This window comes from Anopheles moucheti, chromosome 3 (genome assembly GCF_943734755.1).
Source record: "Anopheles moucheti chromosome 3, idAnoMoucSN_F20_07, whole genome shotgun sequence".
NCBI lineage: Eukaryota > Metazoa > Arthropoda > Insecta > Diptera > Culicidae > Anopheles > Anopheles moucheti.
The window spans coordinates 74,893,039-74,906,095 of record NC_069141.1 but is presented as its reverse complement, the minus strand read 5'-3'; the positions used below and the strand labels follow the sequence as shown (position 1 = coordinate 74,906,095).

The 13,057-nt window shown below is 44.1% G+C and overlaps 2 protein-coding genes across 2 annotated transcripts; both read left to right on the top strand.

Annotated features, from left to right (window-relative positions):
- The first annotated feature begins 1,141 nt into the window (after window positions 1-1,141).
- LOC128305109 (uncharacterized) lies at window positions 1,142-5,665 on the top strand. Its single transcript, XM_053042412.1, has 4 exons — window positions 1,142-1,381; window positions 2,254-2,463; window positions 2,539-2,789; window positions 4,438-5,665. The coding sequence occupies exons 1-4, from the start codon at window positions 1,328-1,330 to the stop codon at window positions 4,547-4,549; spliced, it is 627 nt and encodes a 208-aa protein (XP_052898372.1). The 5' UTR covers window positions 1,142-1,327; the 3' UTR covers window positions 4,550-5,665.
- A 682-nt stretch (window positions 5,666-6,347) lies between these two features.
- On the top strand, window positions 6,348-10,217 carry LOC128301854 (23 kDa integral membrane protein). The gene is made up of 3 exons (XM_053038502.1): window positions 6,348-7,709; window positions 9,073-9,576; window positions 9,641-10,217. Exons 1-3 carry the CDS (start codon window positions 7,611-7,613, stop codon window positions 9,785-9,787), a joined length of 750 nt encoding a protein of 249 aa, XP_052894462.1. The 5' UTR covers window positions 6,348-7,610; the 3' UTR covers window positions 9,788-10,217.
- The last annotated feature ends 2,840 nt before the right edge of the window (window positions 10,218-13,057 follow it).

Here is a 13,057-nt window from a genome sequence, read left to right as displayed (position 1 = left end):
TCGAGGCGCGGGTTTTAAATAGTTGTTATTAACTCGCCGGTAGCTACACCTGGCTTGAGTACTTGATCGATTCACCAATAAACAATGGCGTTTGCATGCTTTGCGTTCGAAAGGGGTTTTGCTTTGTAGATGCTTTGGTGGAGCGAGTTCAAATGCTTTAGAGGTCGACAGGTGCCTCCGGCTACATGTCACCTGAGTGTGCGATTGTGCTGTGTGGTGAAGGTTTCTATACTGGACTGAAGCAGATTAAATGGGGCAATATATTGAGGTCGTTGTACGTATGCTCAACAGCAACAAAAAAACACAGCAGCGATTGTGATTAATCAATAGTCATATAATTTTTGACGTCAAATAAGCTTTGATAAGTGATAACAATTTTATATAATGTCTAGTAAGAGAAAAGGAAAGTAATATAAGGCAAGAGTTCGAATTTTTCGGAGTTATTTTAGTCCTTTTTTGGATTGTACAAATGAGTTTCGAACTTCTTCGTCACTAGCTATGTGATAGGTTCTCGAATACGTTGCCTACCGCGCACCGGCTATCCAATTATGGTACCTTTTTTGTATTCATAACCAATCGATCGATTCTGAGCGCTTGTTCAAACCAGTCCTCCAAAACTGTTGTTCTAGTCCGGTACCTACACACCTTCGCTAATCCTTGCCCGTCGTCACAGCGACAGGTTGTCATCGCTGTCTTTATGCGGCTCCATCCATACGAGCGCGTCGTTCAGTGTGCTCGTGTGATTCCGCTCCGGCATGCTTCCTCCAGGTTCCGTTCGACCCTGAAAGGTTGAATGCGTTCCGCAGCCTGCGTGTGGCCGTGTGGGAAGACCGGTCCGCGAGTGGGAAAATACGCTATCCGATTCCCGTGTTGTTGGCTTCGTACTAGCAATGCTCCACTGGTTTGATCCAGCGGACAGCGTCACGTCGCGTCATAATCTGCGTCTCTGGCTGTGAGATGAAACGATAAAGGTGGCGCGCTGTGTGCAAACCGTGCGTTGCTGCTGCATGCGTGTATCGAGACCCCTCCGCAGCCCTTTCGGTGCGGCTAGTACGCGCGCTAGTGGTGGTGATAGTGTGGGCTGCCAGTGCGTTGGGAGACAATTTAGAGTCAATTTCTGTGTGTGGCTGTGGTGGGGCGGCGATTGCTCTACGCGACCGACGGCGTTTGCATCCATTCGTTGACGAGACTCGAAGGTGTTCAGTTGAAGTACTTCAGGAGCCATTCGTTCCATTCGTGCAGTATTTAAGTTTTTTGCTTAAGTAACTTATTACCGTTGCGCTTTGCTAGTCGGCTTTGCCAGTTGTGGACTGCGTGTAGTCAAACAATGATGAAGGTGCTAATTGCTCTATCGACCGTACTGTGCGTCGTGCTGGCGAAGGTGAGCTCGGAATTCGCAAGATTCGTGTGCTTTGCTTTTATGAACTTTTTAAGGTGCCATTCGGTGTGAGCAGTGTTTGATGCTGTACGGTGATGGCGGCGTTGGTAGGGCATCAACGGCACAAAGTGGCACAAACTGATTACAATCAGCTGAATGCTCGATACTGCTCCCAGTGTCCGAAAACGGATACGGGAGCCGTAAGGGCAGGTGGCGGACGGCTTAGCTGTATCTCGTCACGCCAATCTATTGTACCGAGACAGCTGATAAACGGATGGGCATGTTCATCCGGGGAGGGGAAACGATTGTCGGGACGGCTGACGTTGTGAGCGCAATTTAACTCTATTAGAGACCCATGTAAACAAATGGCCAACATTCGTGGGGCCAACGGTGCGGCCAAGCTGTGACAGCAGCGAAAACCGACGATGACGTTTGATCGCAGTCTGCCGAAAGTTGGCGCGTGTTGGTTGGCTTTTTTTTCTCGTCACTCTCCTTTCGCGGCCTCCTATGCAGTTTTCGCTTTGTGTAGCTAAGCATCCATGAATACGGTTCAATTAGTGCGGTTTTGTGTCCGTTTTTTCTCCTTCCCCCCCCCCCTATTCGTAGCATGCAAAAACCAACGCCCATATTTGCCACCAAATTGATGCAAACTGCATCTTATGTTAGGCATTGTTGTCGCCACTTTCAGATTAGTCTGACAGACAATCCCCATTTTGATGCGTTTGAAGTTCCCCTCTGAGATCTTCCCACTGGCCTGAGATCAGTGTTTCAATTCTATAACATTTGATAATTTTTCTACAAGATTTAAGATTTGATCTCCAAGAAATTTAGTAAAAGAATATATTTCAAAATATATACATTATATTCCGTTTCAGGACCAGCCACGAAAGGCTATCGTGTACCTGCAGGGAAATGCAGGTGTCACCGGCAATGTGACGATCTCGCAACCTTCGTGCACCGAGCCAGTGTTTATCGAGATCAACGTCGTCGGTCTCACACCGGGCAAGCACGGGTTCCACATCCACGAGAAGGGTGACCTGACGGACGGTTGTGCAAGTACCGGAGGCCATTACAATCCCGATAAGGTAAGTTGCGCAACGCACGCTACGCACCCCTTTGATTAAACTTATGCCGTATGGTCGTACTGTTCGCCATTGCAGGTCAGCCATGGTGCCCCGAACGATCAGGTGCGTCACGTCGGTGATCTGGGTAACATTGCGGCCGACGAGACCGGCACCGCCAAGACGTCCTTCTCGGACACGGTCGTGTCACTGTACGGAGCCCGCAGCGTTCTCGGCCGTGCGATCGTCATCCACGCCGAGGTGGACGATCTCGGCAAGACCAACCATCCGGACTCGATGAAAACTGGAAATGCTGGTGGACGCGTGGCCTGCGGTGTGATCGGCATTGTGTAAATATCGGTCCCACTTTTCCCTAACGTATGCTCTTATGCTTTTGTGTTTTTTTTCTTTGTGTTGTCCTTTTGTGGGTGAAGCGTTATGTTTTTTCCCCCCTCGCTTTACGTTTCGTGTTTTGTGTTCGTTACTATCGTTGTTGACTACACGTTGGGCTAAAAGTAAACTCTTTGAAAAAATAATATAAAAAAGCAAATCAAAAAACCTACTCCAGTGCACATGTTGGCTTTCTTTAACATCTTCGCAATGTAAGCTTGTGTGTAGTGTACTATTCGGATTTATGCGTGTGTGTGCGAGTTATCCAAGTCGCCCTTTCCAATCACAATCGAACTCTTCAGAAACTTCATCGGTAGCTTGGATCGTTGGATGGTGTCGTTAGTCATTCTGTATGATAGTTAAACCTTCGATTCTAATGTTGCAAACTAAGTGACCTATATCAGGCGTGATTTAATTAATCATTCACTTCCGCTTCGTGTGGAAGCCGCGGTATGGATTTTGCCTTAAAGATAACCTTGAAGTTGCCCTATGCGTGTTGTAAGTTGTGCGATCTTGTACGGGGCCTAGCCAGGCGTTCAAGAGAATGGAGACTGTGAGAAACATGTTCGTGGCTTATTTTTTGCATCGTACAAAAAATAGTTACAACCGTACGAGGTAGATCGTCATCTACAAAAACCTGTTTTTCAAGTATGAAAACGTAAACAGAGCATCGTGCTAAAGGGGGGGAACGCAACCGTAACAGTGCCTTCCATCCCGGGATGAAGAAACCCTCTACGGGAAGTCGACGGGGATATTTTGAGGATATCCTTGGCCTGAAGAAATGGAAAGGTCGTCCAACGAAGCGGACAGAGACAGGGAGAATGGAAGTGGAAGATAACAAAATTAAGCTGCAAAAAGGATTTCAATCTCACCAGCATATATGGAGCTGAAGATATATTTCCTAATACGCGTAAATTAATCGTCGATCATGCTCGTTCATCATGATATCGATCGATTTCGCGCATTCTCTGACGGGGCTTGACACACTTATTCGGAGCCTCGATTACCAAGTTCACTGATTCCTTCATTGGCGGATAATTACAGACTAGCGATGCGAATACCTTCAACGTCCATGGTTGCATTAACATAAAATTATCATTTCCATACCGTTCCACTGTAGTGTAACCGGCGCAAAGAAAGATTAACATTTTGCTTGGGTTTCGCTCGGCCATAGGAAACTTTTTGATGAATTTGAATAGATCGTACAGTGCGTGATAGATAGCTCCATGTCACATTTGATGTCGGCCCGGGCTGGCATTTGAAATAGTGTTTCGTTTCGCCTTCAAACAGGTTTGTAGTTGTTTTATTGCTTTGCTTAATTTGTTTTACGCGTTGTCTTTTACTTGCCAGCGTTGGCTTGCTATACATCCGTCAAATGTTTCTGTCCGCGTACAACCGCCACAGTAATCAAATGCGCAGTAAAACTTGTTCTAATTACTTGTTGCCTTGTGGACGATGTGTTTAGTGGTGCTTGTGTGTATGTGTGTGTGTGTGTCTAATACATGTGCTGTGTGTGACAGGATCGGATTAACCACCTACCACTCTTGGGAGCATGCCAACTAACATCCTTCTTCGTTTCCTTCCTTACGTCCTTTTCCTCCTCCACAGCGAGCCTTTTGATGTGCCGGACCAGGAATGTAGCAGTGGTCAGCAGGGGCTTATGCCGGCTATCGTTACCATAACAATTTCCCTCTTTGCGGTCCGACTGCTGGTTCTATAAAGAAAGGAACTTTGGCCTGCTTATATAATGTTGTGTTTGTGTGTGAGCGAGTGATACGTTTAGTTAAGTTTTTTTGCGAAAATAATCTATGATCGTGCGTAGAACAGAACAGGGTGGACTCAAGTTCATCGAACTGCAGCCACGTTATCCGTCCTAACCTCATCCCCACAAACCAACCCCTGCAGTATGGAGCAGAAGCAAACATAATTTTTCGTAAGGAGTATGCTATGTAACGCGGGATATGTACGAGAACTAACAATAGAAACCTAACCAGTGTAAATAGCGACCGTCCTCATACAAAAAGGACGATTCTAGGAAAAAAAGCTTTCTGAGAAAAAGGAAACGGTTCTTCCACCGCTTGAAGAGAACCCAACGTCGTAAGCACTTGTTTGCGTGAAAAGCTTGTTTTTTTCCAACCTGCGTAGAGCCTCCATTGACAACTTCCACCCCGGCCACTTCCGTACGTGCACTGCACACACACCTTACGCCTTTCGCTGTGGTATTAAGCTGCTTGTTTGCTTGTTTTGTTCATTTGTAAGTACGTTTTTGTGTAAATAAAGCTGTCCTCTTGCGTGGCCATCAGGACAAAGCGAATTTCGGTACAGCTGGTGGTCGGAAATGTCTTGCCAACACTGTTTTGCCCCGCAGTGGAAGCTGAAATTCCAGCACGGTTACTACCGTCCGAAAGCGGACCATTCCGTTTTTCCGGTGCAACTCTTTGTGCGCGGGTTGTGTGTTTATGGCATATCCGCCTTTTTTTTTTTGTTTGGTCTGGCCAAAGACGAGATGACCGCTGAGAACTTAATGGACAACCGTCTGGACGGAATCTGATAAAGACCGTTCGGTTGCTCGGCTGGGTTTGTTTGACATGTGATAGACTGACCTTCAAGGACACTCGGCGCAATAGTTAAGATACATATTTGCTTAACTTGGGAAAATCGAGATATAGAGAGTTGAATTGATGATAAAGATATCACAAATTGTAGTTCGAAAGAAGATATTCAAAGAAAACAGGAGTCTCAGGAAAACAGGAGTTTCTCCAATATTTGAATGTATAATGCTTGAAGTATAACAACCTTCGGAAGTTATACACCTTCGGATTGATTGAATCATCTTTTCTTGACTATATCACTTACTCTCAAGTCTCTTGTCTCTCAAGTATCAGTTTAATAAGATACCTCATGTTGGAAATGAAATTCAGTTGAGTACCGATTATCATTGGTACTCGACAGTTGCCGGATATTCGGAAAGGATAGGAATAGGCACATATCCTATTTATGATAAAATTTGTGTTAATGTGTCATTTTTTATTATCGGTACAACGGCCAGGCCGTATATCGTATAGAGTCATAGGTAGGTCTGTTTTAGAGTTGTAGTTTTCTTTAAGAATTTGAACCCATTTTACCATATACAATTGGGTCTTTCAATTTTTCTGTCAACGGAATATGTCAAATTTCTGTCAACTGTCATTTCCGAAGTTTTTTTATCAAATTTACCGAGAGTACGAGTAGGAGTACGAGTACGTATCGGTCAGCGTTTCCAAAACAAATTAGAAACTGTTTTTTGACTAGGTTGAGGTATTTGACTTGAAGACTTCAAGAAGCTCGACAAAGCATCCGTAACTTGGTATTCTTCCTGTACAATAACTCATGTAAAAATGTAATGATATTACAACATTCGGCCCATTTTACTGTATTTGCTCATTCTGTTTCTATTATTCTAGTATGATTCTATTGTATTAAACATAGTACACCTACCTGCTTCCATAATGAATGCTACTGTCCTTGAACCTCACCGAACAGAGCAATACACGCAATTAAGTTCACACCTTCCCCGAACCAATGATCGTGCGAATGTTGACGATTTAAGCTAATGATTAAACTTCGTTTCTCATTTTCGTCACCTATTAAATTAAAGGTTTCCAAAGCGAAACCAGAGCATTATGGTTCCACTAAAACGGCCGCTGAGATCACTCGATTGCACGCTTTGGTACGGTTCGCTAAGCACGATACGATGACAAATCTTATTCTATTCCGATCAATCTCGCGCGCTTTGCCGAGAGGTTAACACAATTGACCTCGAACGCGTTCATGAGCATTGGAAGCGAGTGGGGAAAACGCGAAATGCTTTCTTTTGAAAAAAAATTCTTCCCCGGTTCCCCAGTAATGGCATGAACCTGGCACGGGTGAGAGAAAATCAGAAATAAGTCAATGTCAGCGGGAATCGCTTCAAATCAGGAGCAAATTTATGTGTCTGGAAATTGTAGAATGTGTCTGCTCCCGGCGCTCGGCAAGGCATTTTTGTATGAAATTTGGAATTGAAAGAAGGAAAAAAAGAGGTGACTCTATGGATGGTAATTATTCCCTTCCGCAGATGCCATTCGTTCCGAGGTGGGACAGAGTGGGTCCGGTGGATAATGGGTGGCCGGGTGGTTGACTGCAGCACGGGTTGTTCTTTGACCCCAAATTTAAACTCATTCGTCACCGTGAAGCAACGAAGCTTCGGACTCCCAAAGCATGAGGTCCTACTTGGTGGAATACATAAGGTCCTTTTGTAGTGGTCTAAAATGGACGTGTGTTGGTGATGTTCTGCCGCCCCCTCCACACGTTGACCAGCGCGTGTTTGCGTGCGTTCGTTGACGAGGGCCAAAAGTGGCACACGCAATCCTGTATGGTTAAGGTACGGTGTGGTAGTGTTGGTATTCCAACACTACACCAAGCGCGAATGTCCTGGGCCCGAAGCCTGAAAAGCCTGAAGCGTCCCCCCGTGTACATAGGGTGAAATAAACGGCTATATTCTAGTGACCGCAGGTCACCGCTGGGTCAGTTTGGTTTGAGCGCTCGAAAGGATTTGTTGGTTTACTCCGGCGGTTGTTACTTTGGGGAATAAAATCATTTCCATTAGGGAGAAACACATCTAGCGGAGAGTTGTAAAAGCCAGATTTCTGAAGCCCATTGGGGAATTGTGGTGTGAAGTGAACGGACGAAAATTGTTCAACTTTAAACGAAACAGTTTAACATCTTAAAGCAAAGCTCAGTAAACGTTTTGCATATTAAGCAAGATGAAGTCCAAGGTAATGGATAACTTACGCGAGCGGCTGAATTCCTGCGGGACAACTACCATAAAATATTTGCTGTTTGTGTTTAACCTCGTCTTTGCGGTAAGTAAATATTAGCAAGTGTGCATTGCAGTTTGATTGCCGCGTAGTGTTGCTGTTTGAATTTATGATTTTGAGTGCAAACGATTGCCGACACGCGCCCGTACGCGGTCAGCACATTTGCATTGGCTGGCGTGTTGGTGTCAGAAATTTAAGGCAAACGAAGAAATCACTGACCCGTTGGTTTATCGCACGGTTGACCCCAATAGTAAGTGATATTGTATAATTGCATGATAGAGAAGAAGGATTCGTCCTTGATGCATAATGGGGTTTGATGGGAAGCATCTGGAGAGCTAGTCGACTGGATGTATCGTGCGGAGGTACTTAATGCATCGATCGTAAAGCGAGGAAAGTAGGTTGAGATAAGAATAACTTATATTACGGTTAAAGGAGCTGAATTTTGCGCATGAAAGTAAAGGTTTCAAGAAAAAAGTAAGAACTCTTGAATATTGGTGAAATTGTCTTAGGAGGGAATATGAATAAATAAGTTCAAATTAATTATAACTAATAACTGAATATTGAAACATTGTTATAATATTGAATATTGAAAACATTGGAGTATAGGGAGACTTAAGATAACGTTTCAATCTAGGGGAGTTCGTATGTTTTAGTGAAGTTGGAGCTGATCAAGACGACAGGATCTGTAAGAAATCTAAACCTTAAGAAGCAGAAAACACTTAGAACACTTAGAATTATGAAAGAATCCTAAGGAAACTTCATACAGCTTACAACGACTAGAGAATAGTTTATTTGGCTAACTAAAATCCCGCTTCAATGCGCCATTATGTTCTATGTCCAAATTACTCAAAGTGATTAAGTTTGCTGTGTCGGGTCAAGAATAGCTCACAAATTTGTGACCTCAGCCGCCGATCAATAAGAACATAATTTCGATTCGTTGTCGCAGCCCTATGTTTATCGCGTTTTAGTTATGTTTTCAGCAACACATGCTATTAATAATACATGACCTGTCAGGCAATCGGCGTTGATATTGGCAGCTAACCCGTAGGTTAACAAGTACATTAGAACGTTCGCGTTGCTGATGATGAAAAGGGCCAGTGGGTATGGTGGATTCCCCCGAAACGGAACTCTATTCATGATTAATGATATGGCGTTGATAGATTTTCGTTGACCAGAAGCGAATGACTGTTAACGTCACTTGAACGCATTATCATTAAACCAATTCGGAAAACTCCACCGGGCTGTCCCATATCTAGGTCGATGAAACATCCATCAAGATCTGTGGCGGGTGTTGTTTGTGTCACGTACTGCTGGCAAACAACCTTGAGTAGTGCCTTTCGACTGTGTACACCGTCCTAATGATGTGGAAAATCGGAATGTCCTAAATAATAACTTGTTGGGGTTGTAGATTTCAGGGCTGATTCTGCTGGTCGCGGGCATTATCGTGCTGGTGGATGTCAACGACTATCAGCACTTCGTGCAGGACCGCCTGATGGCCCCGCCGGTTGTGCTGATCGTCGTTGGGTCCTTTGTGTTTCTGGTGGCGTCGCTCGGTTGCTACGGAGCCATTAAGGAGTCGCCGAAGCTGCTGAACGCGTTCGCCGTGTTTCTGCTGATTGTCTTCCTAATTGAGGTCGCCGTCGCAATAGCGGCGATTGCCTTCAAGGCAGATTTGCAGGACGCGTTGCGGAAGCAGCTGGACAAGTCGATCGCTCGGCACAACCACGCGGACATGGTGGCGTGGGACAGTGTGCACCGAAAGATGATGTGCTGCGGCATCCAAGGACCGAAAGATTGGTACGACAACTTGAACAAAACAATGCCCGCTTCCTGCTGCAAGCCCGATCTGATCGAACCGGAAACGAATGACTGCAAGAATGCCCCACCATTGTTCATGGATCGTTACTATCAGGTGAGCGGTTGGCGTTTGATTTGAGGTGGTTATTTTAACGGCGAAAATGATTGCTTTCCAACAGGACGGATGCTTGATGAAGTTAGAGGACCACTTCCACAAAAATGCCGTTGTTCTGATTGCTGTTGGCTTTGCAATAGCCATATTTCAACTGTTGGGAGTATTCTTCGCTTGCTGGCTGTCATCGTCCATCAAAAGAAGTCACGCATAAGCCGGCGTATACTAGCCTCTCTGGGGTAAAATTTTATCTTAACTAAATCAGATATTTTAAATTGAATTTAAATGTAAAAATGAGCCTGTTTGATCTAAAACCCATACTATATTTGCACATCTTTTGAGTAGAATGACAACCGAAGCAGGATACTTTACATCTCGAGGCAATTTGAAACAGTTACCAGTAGTATATAACTATAAATTAAAGCTGTTACGATAGTTTATTTTAGTTCTAGATACGCAGTTGCTACTATGCTATGTAAACCTAGCTTATAGAATAATATGTCGCTTATCACGATGCTTAGACGATGATTTCAAGAGGCTAGTTAGGCGATGGTGGAGTAATACTGCTCTTCTTCTGAAACAGGCCCCATGTGATGGTTTGAACATGTTTTCCATGTAAGCAATACAAAAGACAACCATTGTGCAAATTATAATGCAACCAGTAGATAATAAAGATTTGTTCAAACTATACTGCTGTTTTTTTGTTGGTTCACATGTGGTAAGAGAGGGAGATGATCCGAGAATCCGAATTGGAGGAGCCACTAAAATGCTAAATATTCCAATGTACAAGGATCTTCAAGGATCTTCAGGATTTCTTTTTAGATCACACACGTGGATAGAGCAGATGTTGTGGATACGAACTCGATCAGCATGCATTATCGTGAGTGGTTTAATCAACCTGTGTACCAAATCAGCATCTGGTAAGTAAGTATTTAAAATAATAAATAATCTCACAACTGAATAAATCTTGAATCCATGAACAGTTATACTAAATATATTCTACAAAATATGGTTAATTCGAAAACACCTTTCTGTCTTTTACTATTTTACTACTTTACTTATAAATAAATAAATAAATAATATTTTTGTACCGTGGGTTGAGTTGAATATGTTCTTTGGGTATTCGCGATGCTTGAAGAAACGTCATTCGGATGTTCCCGGTGAAAATAGTCTCTATATGACGTATTCGAAATTTTTAAATTCGTTAAAAACGGCATTTTCTAAGGCTATCGTTTCAAGTTATTATCATTAAATTGTTCTCTTAAATTGTTTCTTTTTCAAAGTTATAAATTATCAAGGGCATACTCGGTTTCATAACCGATTCTCTTTTCGTACGAATTCAAATTCAAGTTTCACTAGCGTCCGCAGTGGCGCTAGCTGTTCTTGGCCCTTTTACTGGGCCCTTTCGTTCAAAACGCCACGGAAATTAAATGCAATGAAAAGTGCAATGTTAATAAGCCATGATTTCTCGCAAAATTGTAAAATTGACACACTTGGCGTTGTACATTTGAAGCGCAAAATTAAATATTTTAGAAAAGTTTATGTTTATTGTCGTGCTGACAAAATATGTCTCTAAGGGTTTCCTCTCTAAGGGCATTTGGCCTTTCCGGAAAGGGAAACACATTTATTTATACAGTCAATCCGTTGGACATCTTTTCCTCTAAACCCTCTTGGACAGCCAGCGAAGAAAAGTATCACATTTGAAACGAATGGAAATAAAAAACTCAAAATATTCCGCCTCACCTCCTCTAGAAACCATGTGGAATCTCTTTCTTTTTATTGTTTTATGTTGTGCCGTTTGCTGCAGCATGCATCGCGCATGTAAGCGCACGATTAACGAAAAACGTATTATTTATTGTTTCAAAAACATGGCCGCGGTAACGTTTCGTGCCGGAATGATGAAGCCTGGCCGGTTCGCCGGGTCGGGTGCATTGGGTACGCCGTAGCGAAGACATTTTTTGTCGTTGTTGACCAACGCTGGATGCAGCGCGTCTCGCTGGCCCGCAGATGATTGTATCACAATGCAGGAAAATAAACACTTCACCATTCAGTGATCCCCGATCGCTGTGAGGGCTGTGCCCACGGTGGGCAACAGCCGGTGGGTGTTTTGCCGAGAGGGAGGCAAATACAAATAATCAAAATTGTTGTTCCCTTTTTTTCGAATTGTTGTAAAAACAACAAAAGTGGTCAACCGTATGTACCGTACCGTTGTGGACGACGAGCATCTTCTGGATAGACATTTTAGGATGTGCTCCTTTAGAATGTGTGGCCATTTTGTGAGTTTAAAAAAATGGCACTGATAGTCCAGAATACGCGCGAAAAGCGTGGAGTGAATATATTGCTTGTGATCCGTGGGAAGGTTCGTCGATCACACGCTTGTGTTGAGAGCAGACATTCGAATTGCTTTATTTTATAAATCAATCCGCACCTTCTCTGCTCCTCAGCAGCGCGATGAAGGCAGAAAGGTATAATGAAGGATTCCACAGCCAACTTGGACGACTTGTTACAGACAGTTCCAGTGTCTACAATTACCCTTACCCCAAAACCGCCGTGTGTCTCCGGAAGCCAGTGGCTAAGGTTATGACTCCGATGGTGCTCCGGTTCAGAGGTTAGGCTTTTGGGTGTAAATATTTACTTTATGCTGCACATGCTGGAGTGATGCTATAATTCATAACCTCACCGTGGAAAGCCAGTTGACGCTGGCGAGCGTCAGCATGCACACCAGCAAGCGAAGACCTCGTTCAGCAGTGGAAACGCTGATTCTATCCTTTCTTATCAGCAGCATTGGCGAGTGTGAAGGATCACTTGACCGGGGTGCACCGTGTGGCTTGGTTGGAAAAATCAGCGCCATTCAGCTACTTGAGCTACTTCAGCCCCGGCAGGCCTCAAAAACCTGTTCGCGGGACGTAAATGTGCATGTTTCCGTCAATCGATCGAGGCCGGCGGGTGATGGCCTTCGCTGTTGTCTTCACGCGGTTGGCATTACACAGTGGCATTACATGTAAACAACGCGATACCTTGGAGACCCTTTCGTACCGATGCCGGTTGGGCGAAGGGTGAGGAAACATGAAGCAAAACACATGTTACGCTGGCCCGATGCCGATCAGTTCAGCTTCTTCTTTTTTTTTGGTGTGAGGATCATTTCGGTGGCAAATACGGATGCCTGAAGGTCTTCGTAACCCTGCGGGGCAGGAATAGGCGGCTTGATCATGTTTTATTGCCCCGGAACCCGTTAAACACTCGCCATTGGTGTGGCGAGACCATCTTTTTGAAATGTGCCCATACATGACCCGGATCTGCAGGATCTCTGGGCTGTTCAAATTACACACAAAAATGCCGATGTGGACTATAAGGTTTTCTGGAAATAACCAACAAAATGTTGAAGACGAGTTCGGAAGCAATAGCAAGATTTGAGGCAATTCTTTATGAATTCTCTAGTTTTAGCTTATACTCAGCTTAATCTCGACGTTAAATCTTCCACAAT

What these genes read in the sequence shown, in the direction of transcription:
- LOC128305109 (XM_053042412.1), top strand. Translation starts at nt 1,328, where the DNA reads ATGATGAAGGTGCTAATTGCTCTATCGACCGTACTGTGCGTCGTGCTG. An exon ending in TGTGCGTCGTGCTGGCGAAG is followed by an intron (nt 1,382 to 2,253) that starts GTGAGCTCGGAA and finishes ATTCCGTTTCAG; the next exon opens with GACCAGCCACGAAAGGCTAT. An exon ending in GCCATTACAATCCCGATAAG is followed by an intron (nt 2,464 to 2,538) that starts GTAAGTTGCGCA and finishes TCGCCATTGCAG; the next exon opens with GTCAGCCATGGTGCCCCGAA.
- LOC128301854 (XM_053038502.1), top strand. Translation starts at nt 7,611, where the DNA reads ATGAAGTCCAAGGTAATGGATAACTTACGCGAGCGGCTGAATTCCTGC. An exon ending in TGTTTAACCTCGTCTTTGCG is followed by an intron (nt 7,710 to 9,072) that starts GTAAGTAAATAT and finishes TTGGGGTTGTAG; the next exon opens with ATTTCAGGGCTGATTCTGCT. An exon ending in TCATGGATCGTTACTATCAG is followed by an intron (nt 9,577 to 9,640) that starts GTGAGCGGTTGG and finishes GCTTTCCAACAG; the next exon opens with GACGGATGCTTGATGAAGTT.